Here is a 13,635-nt window from a genome sequence, read left to right as displayed (position 1 = left end):
CAAGAAGTCATTTTGTGTGGAAGCCACATCTTGACCCTTCTGCATCTGCACCATCTAGTTCCAGCCTCAGCACCTGGGAACGCAGGAGGGAGGCTGTTGGAGGGGGCTTCACGCTTAACTAGAAAAACTACTTTTTGTGTGTGTGCGTGTGTGTGTATTCTGTCTTTTTTTTAGGGCTGCACTGTGGCACATGGAGATTCCCAGGCTAGGGGTCAAATTGGAGCTGTAGCTGCCGGCCTACGCCACAGTCACAGCAATGCAGGATCTGAGCCGCGTCTGCAACCTACACCAACAGCTCACGGCAACGTCGATCCTTAACCCACTGAGCAAGGCCAGGGATGGAACCCACAACTTCATGGATACTCGTTGGGTTGTTTAACTGCTGTGTCACGATGGAAACTCCAAAAAACTCCTTTAAGCAGAGGCTAGGCAAGTCCAAGGACACCTGCTCGGCCCTCCCTGGAGCCACCCCGGCTGCCCCAGAGCACCAAGTGGATCCCTGTGTGAAGAGCGCTGGTCTGGAGCGTTGGCCTGGCTGTGTGGGGTCCCCTGAGGGAGGGAGTACACAGTCCCTGCAATCCGCACTGGGGCACCAGTCACGGCCACTTCAGACAGGAACGGGCACGTCATAAAGAGTGTCAGGCAAACACATCTTTTGGTTTTAATCTTTACTTTCAATCCCAATCTCTTTCCTTTTCATTACAAAAATACTAAACAAACATGGACAGGAGAAGGAAGGTGACATTTGCCAACTATGTGCCTTTAACAGGTGTCTCAATAATCCCATCACCAACACCCATGTGCCAGGCAGAGACACCAGGCGGGTAATTCTCAGGACTCAGAATCCCTTCCGGGAGGGAGAGGCAGCCCAGCATCTCAGCAGTTCAGTGAGAAGACAAGCTGGCTGTGCAGAGGAAAGCCGAGAGGGCCAAAGTCCCCTGGGCTTGGAGGGCTGGCCAGGTGGTGTGGTTGGGCGCCTTCCTGTGCGGGGAGCGGGCTCCTGGCCCAGGCTGGCCGGAAGGTCTTTGCGCTTGGCCTTGCAGGGAGCCGTGATCAAGCCGAGCAGCTGTCGAAGGTGTGTCAAGTCTCTGGCTTGAAGACTCACCCCCCAGCCCTCTGAGAAGGAGCCGTCAGTCCACTGTGCCATTGTAGGACTTGTTGAACTTGTTGAAGGTGAAATCCACGTTGTGTGTGGAGATGGGCTTTCTGTACAGAGGGTTCGAAGCCTACAGAACACGGAAGGAAGGAAGGACACATGTTAGTTCACACAGGGTTGGAGGCCCTTCGGGGTCAGTCGCCCGGGAAGGCAGCAGGCTGAGCACCGGTGCAGGCCAGGGCCTGGTGCTGCGGGACTGGCTGCCTCTCACCCGCTGGCCTGGGAGGGTCTTACCCTTCCCGGGGCTTTCTCTCTCCATCTCCGAGATGAGGGGCTGCGTCAGACAGGCTCTGGAGTTGCTTCCAGTTTTAACAAAAATTGGGGATTCAGTGGGTGCTTACTCTGTGCTCTGTCCCTCGGGAGCATGCAGACTCCCCACCCCACCTCTCCGATATAGAATGTGAACATGGGAGCCTCTCCAGACTGGGTCCAGACTCTGGACTCCCTGCTGAGCCTATGCTGAGCACCTCTGCCCGTGAGCCTCCTCCCCAGCTGGGTCTGTGCAGGGCATTCCGAACTGGGCACATGCGGCCTTTTAGGATTTGCCTCTTTGTTTTTTGTTCTCTTTTTTCTTCTATGGCTACCCGGAGGCCTCTGGAGCTCCTGGGCCAGAGATCAGATCCGAGCCGCAGTCTCCACCAAAGCTGCAGCTGGGGTAACAACGGATCCTTAGCCCACTGTGCTGGGCAGGGGATTGAACCTGCATTCCAGCAATCTCAGGACACCACCAGTCCCATTGTGCCACAGCAGAAACTCCTTTTTAAAATTTTTTTCAAAATTTTTATGGTCGCCCACACAGCATGTGGATGCTCCCTGGCCAGGGATCGAACCCTCACCTCTGAAGTGATCAGAACCACTGCAGTCGGGTTCTTAACCCACTGTGCCACAGCGGGAACTCCGCCTCTTTTGTTTTGAATGCCAAAGATGTTAGCAGGCCTCTGTTGGCTGCTTGAACTCAACAGGACCCCTACGCTTGATAGTTTTTCTACTTCCAACTTCCCACTGGCTTACCATTTCGTAGCGGGCTCTGGATCGCTCACTCTGGAACTTTGCAAACTCTCTCCGGTCGTGGATGGTGACGAGCAGCTTCCAGATGGCCAGGAGCGCAATCCCAATCAGGAGGATGCTGCCAACCACAGCCAGGAGGATGGTCATGGCATTGGGCGCAGTTCCACACTCTGGAAGGGACCAGGGCATGGTGAGCAAAGCCACCAGCATCTCCATGTCTCCCCACCCCCCGACTTCAGGCCTGTCAGCTCTCCGCAAAGGCCTTCCCTCAATTCTGAGGGCCTCATGTTGCTTCTGGGAGACCCGGGTGGCAGGCAGGTTTCTCTGATGCACATAAAGAAGAAAGAGTTGAAGAAGGCTGGTGACTGTTCCAAGGCCAGTCGATGGCAACTTGCAGAAAGGCCTTGGTGGCCGCTCCACTTCCTCTCACATACCATGTGCACGGCTCCATCTCCCCACCTGGAAGCACCCATGCCCCTGCCTGGCCCCGTCTCCGTGCAGGACACTGGACCGTGTCTCAGCCTTCATGTAAACAGTTTCGGGAGTAGACGGGGCAGGCAGGAAGTTTCATGAAGCTGCTTCCACAAGGGCTGGGCTGGGGACCAGCCAACATTTGTAGGCCCTTAGCGTGGAGCCCTCTGGAGCAAATGTGCTTATTTTCAGAGAACCGCAAAGAGAGCGCCTGGAAACAAAGCCTCATTCTTACAGGCTTGCATCCTGGGCTGAGACCACAACACCTCCCTCTGCCTCTGGCCGAGGGAAGGCATATTATGTGGTCTGGCCACATTTGGAAAAACAGTTTGCAACACTGTGAACTGAAGAGAGCAGATATTTTTCTGTGCCACCCGTTCCCCCCACCCCCTCCAGAAAAGACTAAAATGGATCCTACTAGAAATCCTAATTACCCCGAGGAAAAGGACCACTGGTCCCTTGGCCCAGAGCGTGAGGCAGACGTTGTCCTGTTGGATTAGAGCTGCCGTCCTCAGGAGTCTGGGGAGCCTGGCATGGCATTTGCAGGAATGTCAACCGGTGCCCACTGCCCCTTGGCCAGAGCCGTGCGGGTACCCAGATGCTCCCTGATAACAGAGCTGGGCAGCCCTGACAGTCCTGACCCGCCTTGCACGCCCACAGCACCGCTAGCAGGTTGTGTTCTGCACGTACAGTCACCCTCAGCCCCTGTTCAAGATGAACACGCCCCCAGGGCAGGGCCTAACCTCCTATAACACCCATTTCCCCCAACCAGGCCCCCCAAGCTATGCCCCAACAATGGGTCCCCATCTTTCTTCTAAGTTCTAGTAGCCAGGTAGGGGCCACCTCAGTCCTGATCTAAGGAACTGCAGCCCTCCTTTCTCTGGAGTCTGGAGAGGGTGGTGAGGAGAGAACAGGTGATGCATCAGAAACTGAGCCCCCTCGAGGAGCAGACAGAGCTGGCCCTCACCCACCTGGCTCCTTGAGGACCGTCAAGTTGGACTTGCCGCTGGGCAGCTCTGCATAGGTGAACATCATCACACAATCCTTGGCGGTTTTGTAGAAACAAAGCACAGCCTCCTGGTCATCTTTCACTGGAAGGAAACCAAGCGGAAACGTCCCATATCTCTGATCAACTCAGAGCCACTGATGGATGGCGTGAGGAGCCCAACCCAGCAAAAGAGAAAGGGGTGGGGGCGGGCCCTTTAAACTGAGTGCAGCTTCCTCACACCAAGAGCAGGCCCGGGTGCTGGGTTAGGTTGCCCTGGGGACAGGGATGCCTGTGGGACCCTGGAGAGGCTCCTCAGGCCTCTGCAGTACCGGCTGGGGTGAGTGGAAGGAGGAGCCACTCCTGATGGGGCGGGACAGGCAATGGAAGTGGATGAGGGAGAGGAAGAGTCAGCTTGCTGCCTCCGAGGCCTGAGGGGCCACACTTGAGTCGGCATGGCTGAGCAGGCGGAAGAGGCCAGGAGCCAGCAGCGCTTTCCTGAGATGTAAAACCAGCAAGACCTACAAGGTGATGAGAACGGCTGGATGAGCCACTGGCGCCTCCGTGCTGCCTGTGCTGAGATACAGTGAGCAGCTGGAGGCCGAGCCGAACCCAGTACTGCTGGCAGCGCCCCCCGTAAAGAAGCCCCTTCCTCCAGATGCTGCTGCAACGCCTCCCCGTCCCCACGAGGCTGCTGCGGAAGTGAAGCTGTCATAGTCCCCCTCCAGGCGTCGTCCGCATTCCAAGGCTTCTGTGGGGCAGGGTTAGACTGATTTCTAGGGGGAAAGGAAGCCAGGAGAGTGAGCGAAGAGGGGAGCGGTGGGGAGGGCGTGACCCACTGGTCCTGAATACCAATTGTGGGTTGTGCTGTGCCAAGAAATGCTTTCCAGCTCTGGCCTCTGTAACCCTGTGGCCCAAAGGAGTGTCCACCTGGAACCAGGCCATTTCATTTCATTATCAAGCACCAAGGTCTGGGCTTTTTCTTTCAGCTGCCAATCATAAGCTTGGTCTGAGTGTGAACAAGTGTGTGTGTATGTATAGAGACCTGCTCTGTGAAGCAGCCAGTCCTCTCAGACGGACAGACTGAGAGGCAGCTGTGCATGAACGGCTACCTAGTGAGCGGCTACTGGACCAGGGGCAGCATCGCCCTGTCTCTTCTGTGGGTGCCCCAGGGGACAATAGCCCCAGGCCTGCAGGCAGAACAGGCTGTGAGCCAGGCCTCAAGTAACAAGACAGAAGCAGAGCAGGAAAGTGGGCAAGAGAGGCAGAACTTGGGAGCTCCCCGCTGGCTCCCGGGTCCTGTACAAGCCCTGGTACACAGTGGGTGCTCAATGAGTATGTTGGCAGGATACCCGGCTCGGCATCCTCAGGAGCCATGACTTGGCCAGAGGATCAGTCAAGACGGGCGAGGCGGGAACAAGGAGTGGGGGGGCCTGCAGGAACAGGCCTGTTCTCTCCCCGACTGGAAGGGTGGCCCTCCATCTCCATTCACCGGCCTGAACACGCTCTGATTGTCTGAGTGCCAGCAGCACAGCAAGAGCTGCACTGGGCTGAGGCCAAATGGGGAGAGAATGGCTACTGATCACCAAACGTGGCTTCCCAGCTTCCTGGGCACAGCTGGATGTCATTTCCTATCATCCCTGCAATAAATGTGGCTGGACGACTACGCTCTGGGGGAAGTTATCTGCACCGCTTCCAGGCCCGGCGCTTATAAACCTCCCACGTGACCCCTCCCTCTGTCTTCCCCATCTGCAGGCTCAGTGGAGAGGATTCTAAGGACCTAAGAGGGTGGAACCACAATCTAGAGGGTCCCTGAGCTCCTGCAGGACCACACGGAGGCCTTGTCAACTAGGAACCCCTCCACCAGAATTTCAAGGAGTGACAAAGTGACTGCTGCTTTAAGTCCCTGAGGCATGGGGTTTGGTTGTTGCAGCCGCAGTACTTATTCCAACTAACATACTGACTTCCCGAGAAGCCAGGAAGACGTGACTAGGAAGGGACTGGGCTCCAGTGATGGGGCAGAGACTTCTGAACAGGAGGTCTTAGGCCCTAGAGAGCCTGGAACATGTCCTCTAGCCCAGGTACCCCAAGTCCTCTTGGGGAGCCAGCAAAGACTGGCCAAGGGTGCTGAGGCTGCTGCCTAAGTCAAGGCCAGAACCACACTGCTGTCTGCCAGGCAGCCCGGAAGCTCGTACTCACGGGAGAGAACATCTACATGCCTGCAAAGATCCAGCCCAGGGAGGCTGCCCAGGGCCGCTCGGCACACTCACCGATGGTGTCCACCCGTGTGATCACCTCGTCCTTGCACAGGTTTTGGCAGGTCTGGTTGTCAGCTGAGCTTCCGGAGTGAAGCAGCAAACACTCGACACAATCTCTGTGGAAAGAGGCCGTGAACGTGGGGGTCAGATGCCGTGCAGCAGCTCCACCCAGGAAGCGAGCGCAGCCCCAGCCCTCTGGCAGGCCGCTGAAGGCTTTAACTTTCCCGTCTTCAGATGTTTGGCTTCAGGGACTGTTTCTGCTCAGCCCTTTCGGTTGCTATCATGCAGGGAAGCCCGAGGGTTCTTGGAGGAACATGAGTTGAGAGGCATATCTGGTCCACGTGTCAAGGTGCAGATGGGCGACCTTCGAAATTCTGATATCAGGAGACAAACCCGTCTGCACCCTGGAGCCTCAAATGCCTCACTAAGGAGTCTGAAAAAGTGTTCCCAGCCTCGAAGAGGGGTCCTTACACCCCCAGGACCCCAATTCCCAGGACCCCCCCCTGCCCGCCTGCGCATTCTTCTCTAGATGGGCTTTCAAGACAAAAGTATTGCCGCCTGGGTCCAGCCACACCCATGGACTCCTATCTCCAGGGCCAGACCCTGGGCTCCCGGGGCATCTGATTAAAGGGGAGGGCCAGCGGGAACCACTATCCTAGAGACTCCCAGGCCCTCGCCCCCTTCCCCCTCCCAGACAGAGCTCCAGCAAAGGAGCTAAGCTCGAAGGGTCTGTAAAGTTTCTGTGGAGGGAGAGAGGGTCCTGACCCCTCTGGGGGACTTTGGGGCTGTGGGAGCATAAATGGGATGGTGGGGACTCAACTCCAGGGAGAAGTGGGCTGGAACAGAACAACCTGCTGACAGTGGCCTTGCAGGGACTTTGCGAGATGATAGTGCCCGGTGGCCCACAAGGAGGGTGAGAACCCCCAAAACAGGGCCTCCTTGGGAAAACAGGGCAAGGGAAGCAAGAGCCAAGCATGCTGGGAGGGCCGCCACCTCCCTGCAGCGGTGCCCTGGCACCAGAGGGTGGCAGGTGGCCTCACAGAGCCTTGGCCAAGTGGGGGACAGCCGCCCTCCCTACCCCCCAGGCCTGCGGCGGCCAAGGGAGCTGTGTGTCTGGAAAGCTCTCTGGCAAAAACAGGGAGGGATATACAACCGCCAGGCATCACCTTCATTATGATCATGTTTAAGCCCCTCGGGACAAGGAGACCAGCTACTGCATGTCTGGGGCAGAAACCGTGCAGTGGTGCGTCAGGCCTGGAGGGAGCTGGGAGCCTTGTATTAAGTCGCTCTTCTTGTACAGGCAAGGGACATGAGAAATCAATGGTAGTGGGGTCCAGCACCCAGGTGCCCTGCCTCTCAGACAAGTCCCTCCCGAGGCCTTGCTCCACTTTCTGACCACAAAGGAGCAAAGAACGAGCAGATGGTGGAAAGAAAGTACAAAACCGTCTTACCGGGCTTGTAACATGCTTAAGAATTCAGAGTTTCTGTTGTGGCTCAGTGGTAACAAACCCGACTAGTATCCATGAGGACATGGGTTCGATCCCTGGCCTCGCTCAGTGGGTTAAGGATCCAGCGTTGCTGTGAGCTGTGGTGTATGTAGGCTGAAGATACGGCTCGGCTCTGGTGTTGCTGTGGCTGTGGCACAGGCTGGCAGCTGTAGCTCCGATTTGACCCCTAGCCTGGGAACCTCCATATGCCACAGGTGTGGCCCTAAAGATAAATACATAAAAATAAATTAAAAAATAATATGCTTAAGAATTCAACTATCCCAGAATTGGCCACAAAATCCCACTCTCCTGGGAAGGCTTTCACGGAAACATCTTGCGGTTACAAACAAGGTGGTAGTTTTTGCATTTCTCCCGAGGCCACAGCCCCAGTGGGCAGGGAACTGCGACCTGGCTAGGGACCAGGAAGGAGTGGCTCCAGCTCTGCTTATTCATGCTGATCTGCTGCCCCGCCACCACCACCAGGGATTAACACATTGCAAAGAAAGCTGGCTGCTGCCAGTCTCTGCTCCGATTCACCTTGCCCTCCATCTGCGCCCCCTGTTGTCATGAAACCACAAGGCCGCTTCCAGGGAACATGCCCTGATCATCCGTGCAGACATTATCAGTTTAACCTGTGTGCTCCACGTACTCGGTTGAAACTTGTGATATGTTGTGCTCATGTATTAAAATAAGCCTGGCCTTTAAACAAACAGGTTGCTGAGACAGACTTTGCTCAGGGAGCCTGTTAATTGAAATCAGCTGAGGCTGAACATGAACTCACCCAAGGTGAAGGGTATGTTTGGTTAGTTCGAGAAAGGACAGATTGGCTGCTCTCAAACCTCAGAGGAAAAACGGACAGAAAGGGAGTTCCCTTGTGGTGCAACAGGTTAAGGATCCGGCATGGTCACTGCAGCAGTGTGGGTCACTGCTGTGACATGACTTCAATCCCTGGTCTGGAAACTTCCACATGCCAAAGGTGTGGCCAAAAAAAAAACCCCAAAATGGACAGGAGACATTCCAAACCTGGTGGGTCTCAGCAAAGCAGCAAATAGAAACAGCTTGACATAAGGCACTATCAAAAAGACTTTGCTTAAAAAAAAAAATTACAATGAGGCGGTAAATGAGACAGAGGGTCAGTGTGGCTCGGACACAAGAGGGAGTAAGGAGGTTCATTTACCGCGTCTCTCTGCTCCTTGCTCCTCTGGAATTGCTTAATGGATACCAAATCACCCAGTCCACGTCTCTAGCAAATGAACGCTTTAAACATTTAAGGGGAAGGCTATCTCCTCCGGGGGCCTTTTAACTGACCCAAGCCAGTCCTCTACCGCCTTGTGCGCCAGAGGAAGGGAAGCAACGGGCTTTATCAGCTTTTATTAGTTCCATGTGTGTTGTCCTAGCTTGCCCTCCACCCCGCATCAACTTCCTCTACCCCAAGGACTGGAGCCTATACTCTGAAGGGTTCTGCGGCTGCGAGCTGTGGGGATGGCACCTCCCTCAGGCATTAACTGGCTGTGAGTCCAGGCTCAGATGTGATTCCACTGCTCTGTGGGCTCCAGATCCAGGATCCTCCGCTCCTCCGCTGGGTGGCTTCTATTTGGACTTCTGTTGTTTCTCTGCTCTTAGCAGGTCTACAGAGACTCTGTGTTCCCTCTCCCTTACCCTGCCTGGCCTCTTCTAATCACACAAAGTAAAATCTGGCCCTGTCTATCTTGTCTCTCCATCTGCAGCCAGCTTTCAATTACCCACGGCTGGATTATTGTGGCCGATGTCCAACCAGGGGTTCTGCCGCCCAGAGCATCTCTGAGTATGGATTGACCGGCAGCCGCGGCAGCTCAGGGAGTACAGACTCCTCTCATTATGAACCCGAGCCAGGCATTTGGAAGGGCCATCTGCCAAAAAAATTGCACATTTGTGTCTCCCAGCCAAAGGGAAACAACGTCTGTATTATTATTTGTTTCTAGTTATCTGTGCCCCTCCCTCCTGGCCCCTTCGTGCTCGGATGGTGACGGCACAGCTGCTTTTTTGGCGGAATTCAACAGAAACTGTCACTCTTGCTTTCCGAGGACATCACTCCTGGATGTCTTCAATGCCCTCCTCTCATGCACACCCAGGCAGACTGGCAGAGCTGTGGGGAGGTCCACAGGGGAACGTGACCCCATGGCTGAGTCGGGGAAGGCCTGGAGCCTGCGTCTGGACAAGCTCTGCATTCAGCAGCGGCACAGAGACCCGCTCCATTATCTGTACAAATGGAGCAGAAAATTCAAAAGCCACTGCAGTTGGTTCCTGGCATGCCTTATCTAGGTCGGGTGCCCTCCCATCCAATTTACCTTCTGACTATGGTTTGTTTAAAGCAGCCTTTCCCATGTGAGTGGCTTGTGAAACCATGTTGGGAGATGTTAATAGTGGGGGAGGGCAGGAAGCAAATTCATTTGGAAAACAAGATGCATGGGGGGAATCCCTTTTGAAATACGCAGTGGCCCAATAAAGGCTCAAGAAGATGCTATGTTGGTACCAGAATCAGTTTAACTGCCTTTAACTCAGTGGTTCTGAACTTGCTTAGGAACAGAGTAAGAGTCTTGTTTTGCTGCTGCTGTTGCTCTTTTTTTTTTTTTTTTTTTTTTTTGCCATTTCTTGGGCCGCTCCCACGGCATATGGAGGTTCCCAGGCTAGGGGTCAAATCAGAGCTGTAGCCACCAGCCTACACCAGAGCCACAGCAACGTGGGATCCGAGCCGCATCTGCAACCTACACCACAGCTGATGGCAATGCCGGATCGTTAACCCCCACTGAGCAAGGCCAGGGATCAAACCTGCAACCTCACGGTTCCTAGTCGGATTTGTTCCCACGACGGGAACTCCATGTTTTGCTTTTTATTTTTATTTTTTAAACAAAATCCCCATGACACCAGTGTTTCAAAGACACTATTCTAGTTAATGTTAGTAAGAGTTTCGCTCTCCAGCAAGGCCGAGTGGGAAGGTGCCTGAGATGGGGAGTGAGAGGCTGGCCGGTGCTGAGGGCTGGTGGCCGGATGTCAGGCCTGGTCTGCAGAAGAAGGTGGGGCGTGGGGGGCAGTGGAGAGGGCTGTGGGGAGGGTCTTTACCTCTTGGTGCTGCAGGCGTCAGGGCAGGTCGGGCATTTCTCACACTTCTCCCCAAAGGCCCCTGGCTCCGTGCACTGGCACTGCCCACAGACACAGTGCCCCCGGTCGCTGCAGATCTGGCCATCCCTGGCCTGGCATGTGCTGATGTCTGTTGAGCAGTTACAGTTGTCCCCAATATAACCTGCGTGGCACTTGCATTCTCCACAGTGACACTCGCCATGGCCTAAAGGGACACACACAGCACATCAGCGCCTGCCTGCATGCACGAAGACACAACCAACAACCCAGCGCCTGCCATGTGCCAGGCACTGGGAATCCAACAGAATAAGATACTAACTGTGCCCTTGGAGACTGTCTGGGCCAGACACAGAGGCCTGGGCAGTGCATGTGGCCCGGCTGGGTCCGGTGCTGCTCCAAGTTGGTCCAGAACTTGACCAAGTCATGCCACTGGTCCAGGACCCCAGAGAGCTTCTTGCTGTCTACCTTGTCATGTGAATAATGGCCCCAGAACCAGGACTGTTACCTCACACAGGGCAGAAGAGACTTTGCAATGTGATTAAGTGAAGGATTTTGAGACAGAGATTCTCTTGGATTATCCAGGGGGGCCCTCAATGCCACGCCACGTGTCCACATACGAGGAAGGCAAAGGGAGAGCTGACTCCAGAAGGTGGTGGCAAGGGACAAGGGAAGCAGCATGCTGCGCTGCCTTCTTTGAGGATGGAGGGAGAGGCCTGGAGGGGCCACAGAATGCAAGGAACGCAGCTCTGCCAGAGAGCAAAGGTGAGGGAGTGGAGCCTCCCCAGAGCCTGGGAGAGGGAGCGTGAGCTGCTGACACCTCGAAGACTGACCCCCAGAACTGAGAGAACACACCAGAGTCGTTCTCAGGCACCGGTAACTTGTTCCAGCCACAAAGGAAATCCAAACTGCTGTCTTGTCCCTCAGCCTCAGAGAGATGCTGATCCTTCTCTGGCCTTGGAGCCAAGGCCCCGAGCGGGACCATTGAGGGACAGGCACAGGGAGCAGGAGCGGCGGACACTAAACGCACTACACACATGCCAGTTTATGGCGTGAACTGGATGGATCCTGCCAGCCATCCTGGGCAGCAGGGACTGTCATCATTCTTGCTTCACAAGTGATGACACTGAGACACAGAAAGATGAAGCAGCCTGTTGACGGTCAGACAGCCAGTGGACTCGGAGCCAGGACCCAAACAGGAAGTGTGGCTCCAGGGCCCATGGCCTGAACTCCCAGATCCACTGCCTCTCAGGAGAAGAGGACAAAGCAGACCCCGATCACGACGAGAACTGGCCGAGGGCCCCCTTGTCCCACCTTGCAGGAGGTACCCCTTCCACAGCCTGCAAGGGAGGAGGGGCTGGGCAGGCACTAAAGGCAGCGGAACTGCTGGGCTCAGAGGACTGTGTGCACAGGCACGTGTGTGTGCACATGCGGGACAGTGACAAGCACAGAGCGAGCCAGCTTCCAGGGGGCCGACAGCCTGACAGTTAGTGGAATTTGTATGTACTGAGCACCCACTCAGCTGGGGGATGGGTGCTGGATGGGGTGTGGGTGGGAGGTTGCAGTTATCCTGGTAGCTGGACCTCAGCACGTTCTGTGGGACCCCCAGTGAGGGTGACCCACAACGTAGGTCAGGACCTCATTTAAGAGCCCCTACACCACCACTTCCCTCCTGGCCCCCTCCCCGCCCTGGCTGCTCTGTAGAGCTGAGAATCGGCAGGAGGCAGGGAGGCCATCTGGAGCCGTCAAGCCTTCCCATCCTCCCTCCCAAGCAGCCAGGGCAGCCTCTCTGCAGCCTGGGGACGCAGAGCCCAGCAGAGCCTGGCAGATACTGCACTGAGCGAGAGCGCCGCCCACTGCACAGGCAGCGTGGAGGTGTATTGAGAGGTGAGGAAAGCCAGGCCCGGGTCAGGAGGCGGCTTGTAACTGCCTGGAAGCTGGCCTGTGATGTGCGGGCCACAGGAGAGAGCAGTACCCCTGCACAAGGGCTATGTTGTGGGGGTGGGGGTGCAAGGGAAGGGCGGGGGCGGGGGGGATGGATGCTCAGCTCTCCAGGGATGGAGGCCTCCGCTCACCAATCCCCGAACAGCCCTGGTGGCAGGAACCACCCCCACCCCGGACATCTTCCCAGGCAGTGCATGTGGCCCAGCTGGGTCCACTGCTGGATTATCCAGGGGGCCCTCAATGGATCCGATCCGCACAAGAACTCCCTCACTCTGCAGCCTCAGGACCACGTTGGTCAGGAAGCTGTTTTAAACTAAAATAGTTCACTCTCAGGGCAATTCCCCCCCTCACCGCAACGTTTTATTAAGTAAATTTCTAAACCTGTAGCCAAGAGGAAAGGACTACACAGTGAACACCCATCCACTCACATTACCCTGCACCACTAGCACATTACTGGCTGCCTGATGATGTATCCATCCAGCCTTCTATCTGTCCATCAAGCCATATTTTTTCTTCTAGTTATTTTATTTTATTTAGTTTTTTTTTTGCCTTTCTTTTTTTTTTTTTTAGGGCCGCACCTGCGGCATATGGAGGTTCCCAGGCTAGGGGTCGAATTGGAGCTACAGCTGCTGCCAAAGCTACACCACTCGGAACCCGAGCCGCGTCTGCCACCTACACCACAGCTCATGGCAATGCCAGATCCTCCACCCACTGAGCGAGGCCAGGATCGAACTTGCAACCTCATGGTTCCTAGTGGGATTCGTTTCTGCTGCACCACGGTGGGAACTCCAAGCCATGTTTTTTTAACATGCTTTTCAAAGGAAGTTGCAGATGTCAGTGCATTTCAGGGGTAGGTTTGTGATACAGCTCTGACCTCTGGAAGGGCTCCATCACACCATCCCATCAAGCAAAACGATAAGGTGTAAAAGGCACAGTCGGTGCCATATTTATAAGCAGCAAAGACACTACTCAGGCCAGAGAGACTGCTTTGTTTGAGATGGTGAATGCTGTTTTCCCTCTTACTTTTGTGGCAGCAGTATAAAATGATCCCATTATAACCTGACACAATATTCCCAAGTGCAAAGAGGTCTGGAGAAGAGGAAGCATATGATTTTGTTTTGGGTGAAGTGCGTGTGCTGAAGGGAGAACGTGCTCCCCCTGGTGACTGGGCATCTGGGCATCGAATGCGAGAAGACCTGCTCACTGAGAAGA

At 55.3% G+C, this 13,635-nt stretch overlaps 1 protein-coding gene across 1 annotated transcript in view; it reads right to left on the bottom strand.

The window, feature by feature from the left end:
* Positions 1–653: 653 nt before the first annotated feature.
* The window catches only part of ITGB5 (integrin subunit beta 5), a gene marked incomplete at its 5' end in the record, with an annotated part of 119,432 nt that continues 106,450 nt past the window's right edge, over positions 654–13,635 (bottom strand). Inside the window, 5 exon segments of the mRNA NM_001246669.1 lie at positions 654–1,226; positions 2,168–2,334; positions 3,607–3,726; positions 5,891–5,994; positions 10,465–10,687. Coding sequence (NP_001233598.1) covers positions 1,131–1,226; positions 2,168–2,334; positions 3,607–3,726; positions 5,891–5,994; positions 10,465–10,687 — 710 coding nt within the window. The 3' untranslated portion in view covers positions 654–1,130.

Source organism: Sus scrofa, chromosome 13 (genome assembly GCF_054392235.1).
Source record: "Sus scrofa isolate SSC_HxYL_T2T_F1_AM1 chromosome 13, Sscrofa_HxYL_maternal_Yorkshire_Landrace_v2.0, whole genome shotgun sequence".
Taxonomy (NCBI): domain Eukaryota; kingdom Metazoa; phylum Chordata; class Mammalia; order Artiodactyla; family Suidae; genus Sus; species Sus scrofa.
The sequence above is the reverse complement of the archived record's forward strand: the minus strand, read 5'-3'. Positions and strand labels throughout refer to the sequence as shown.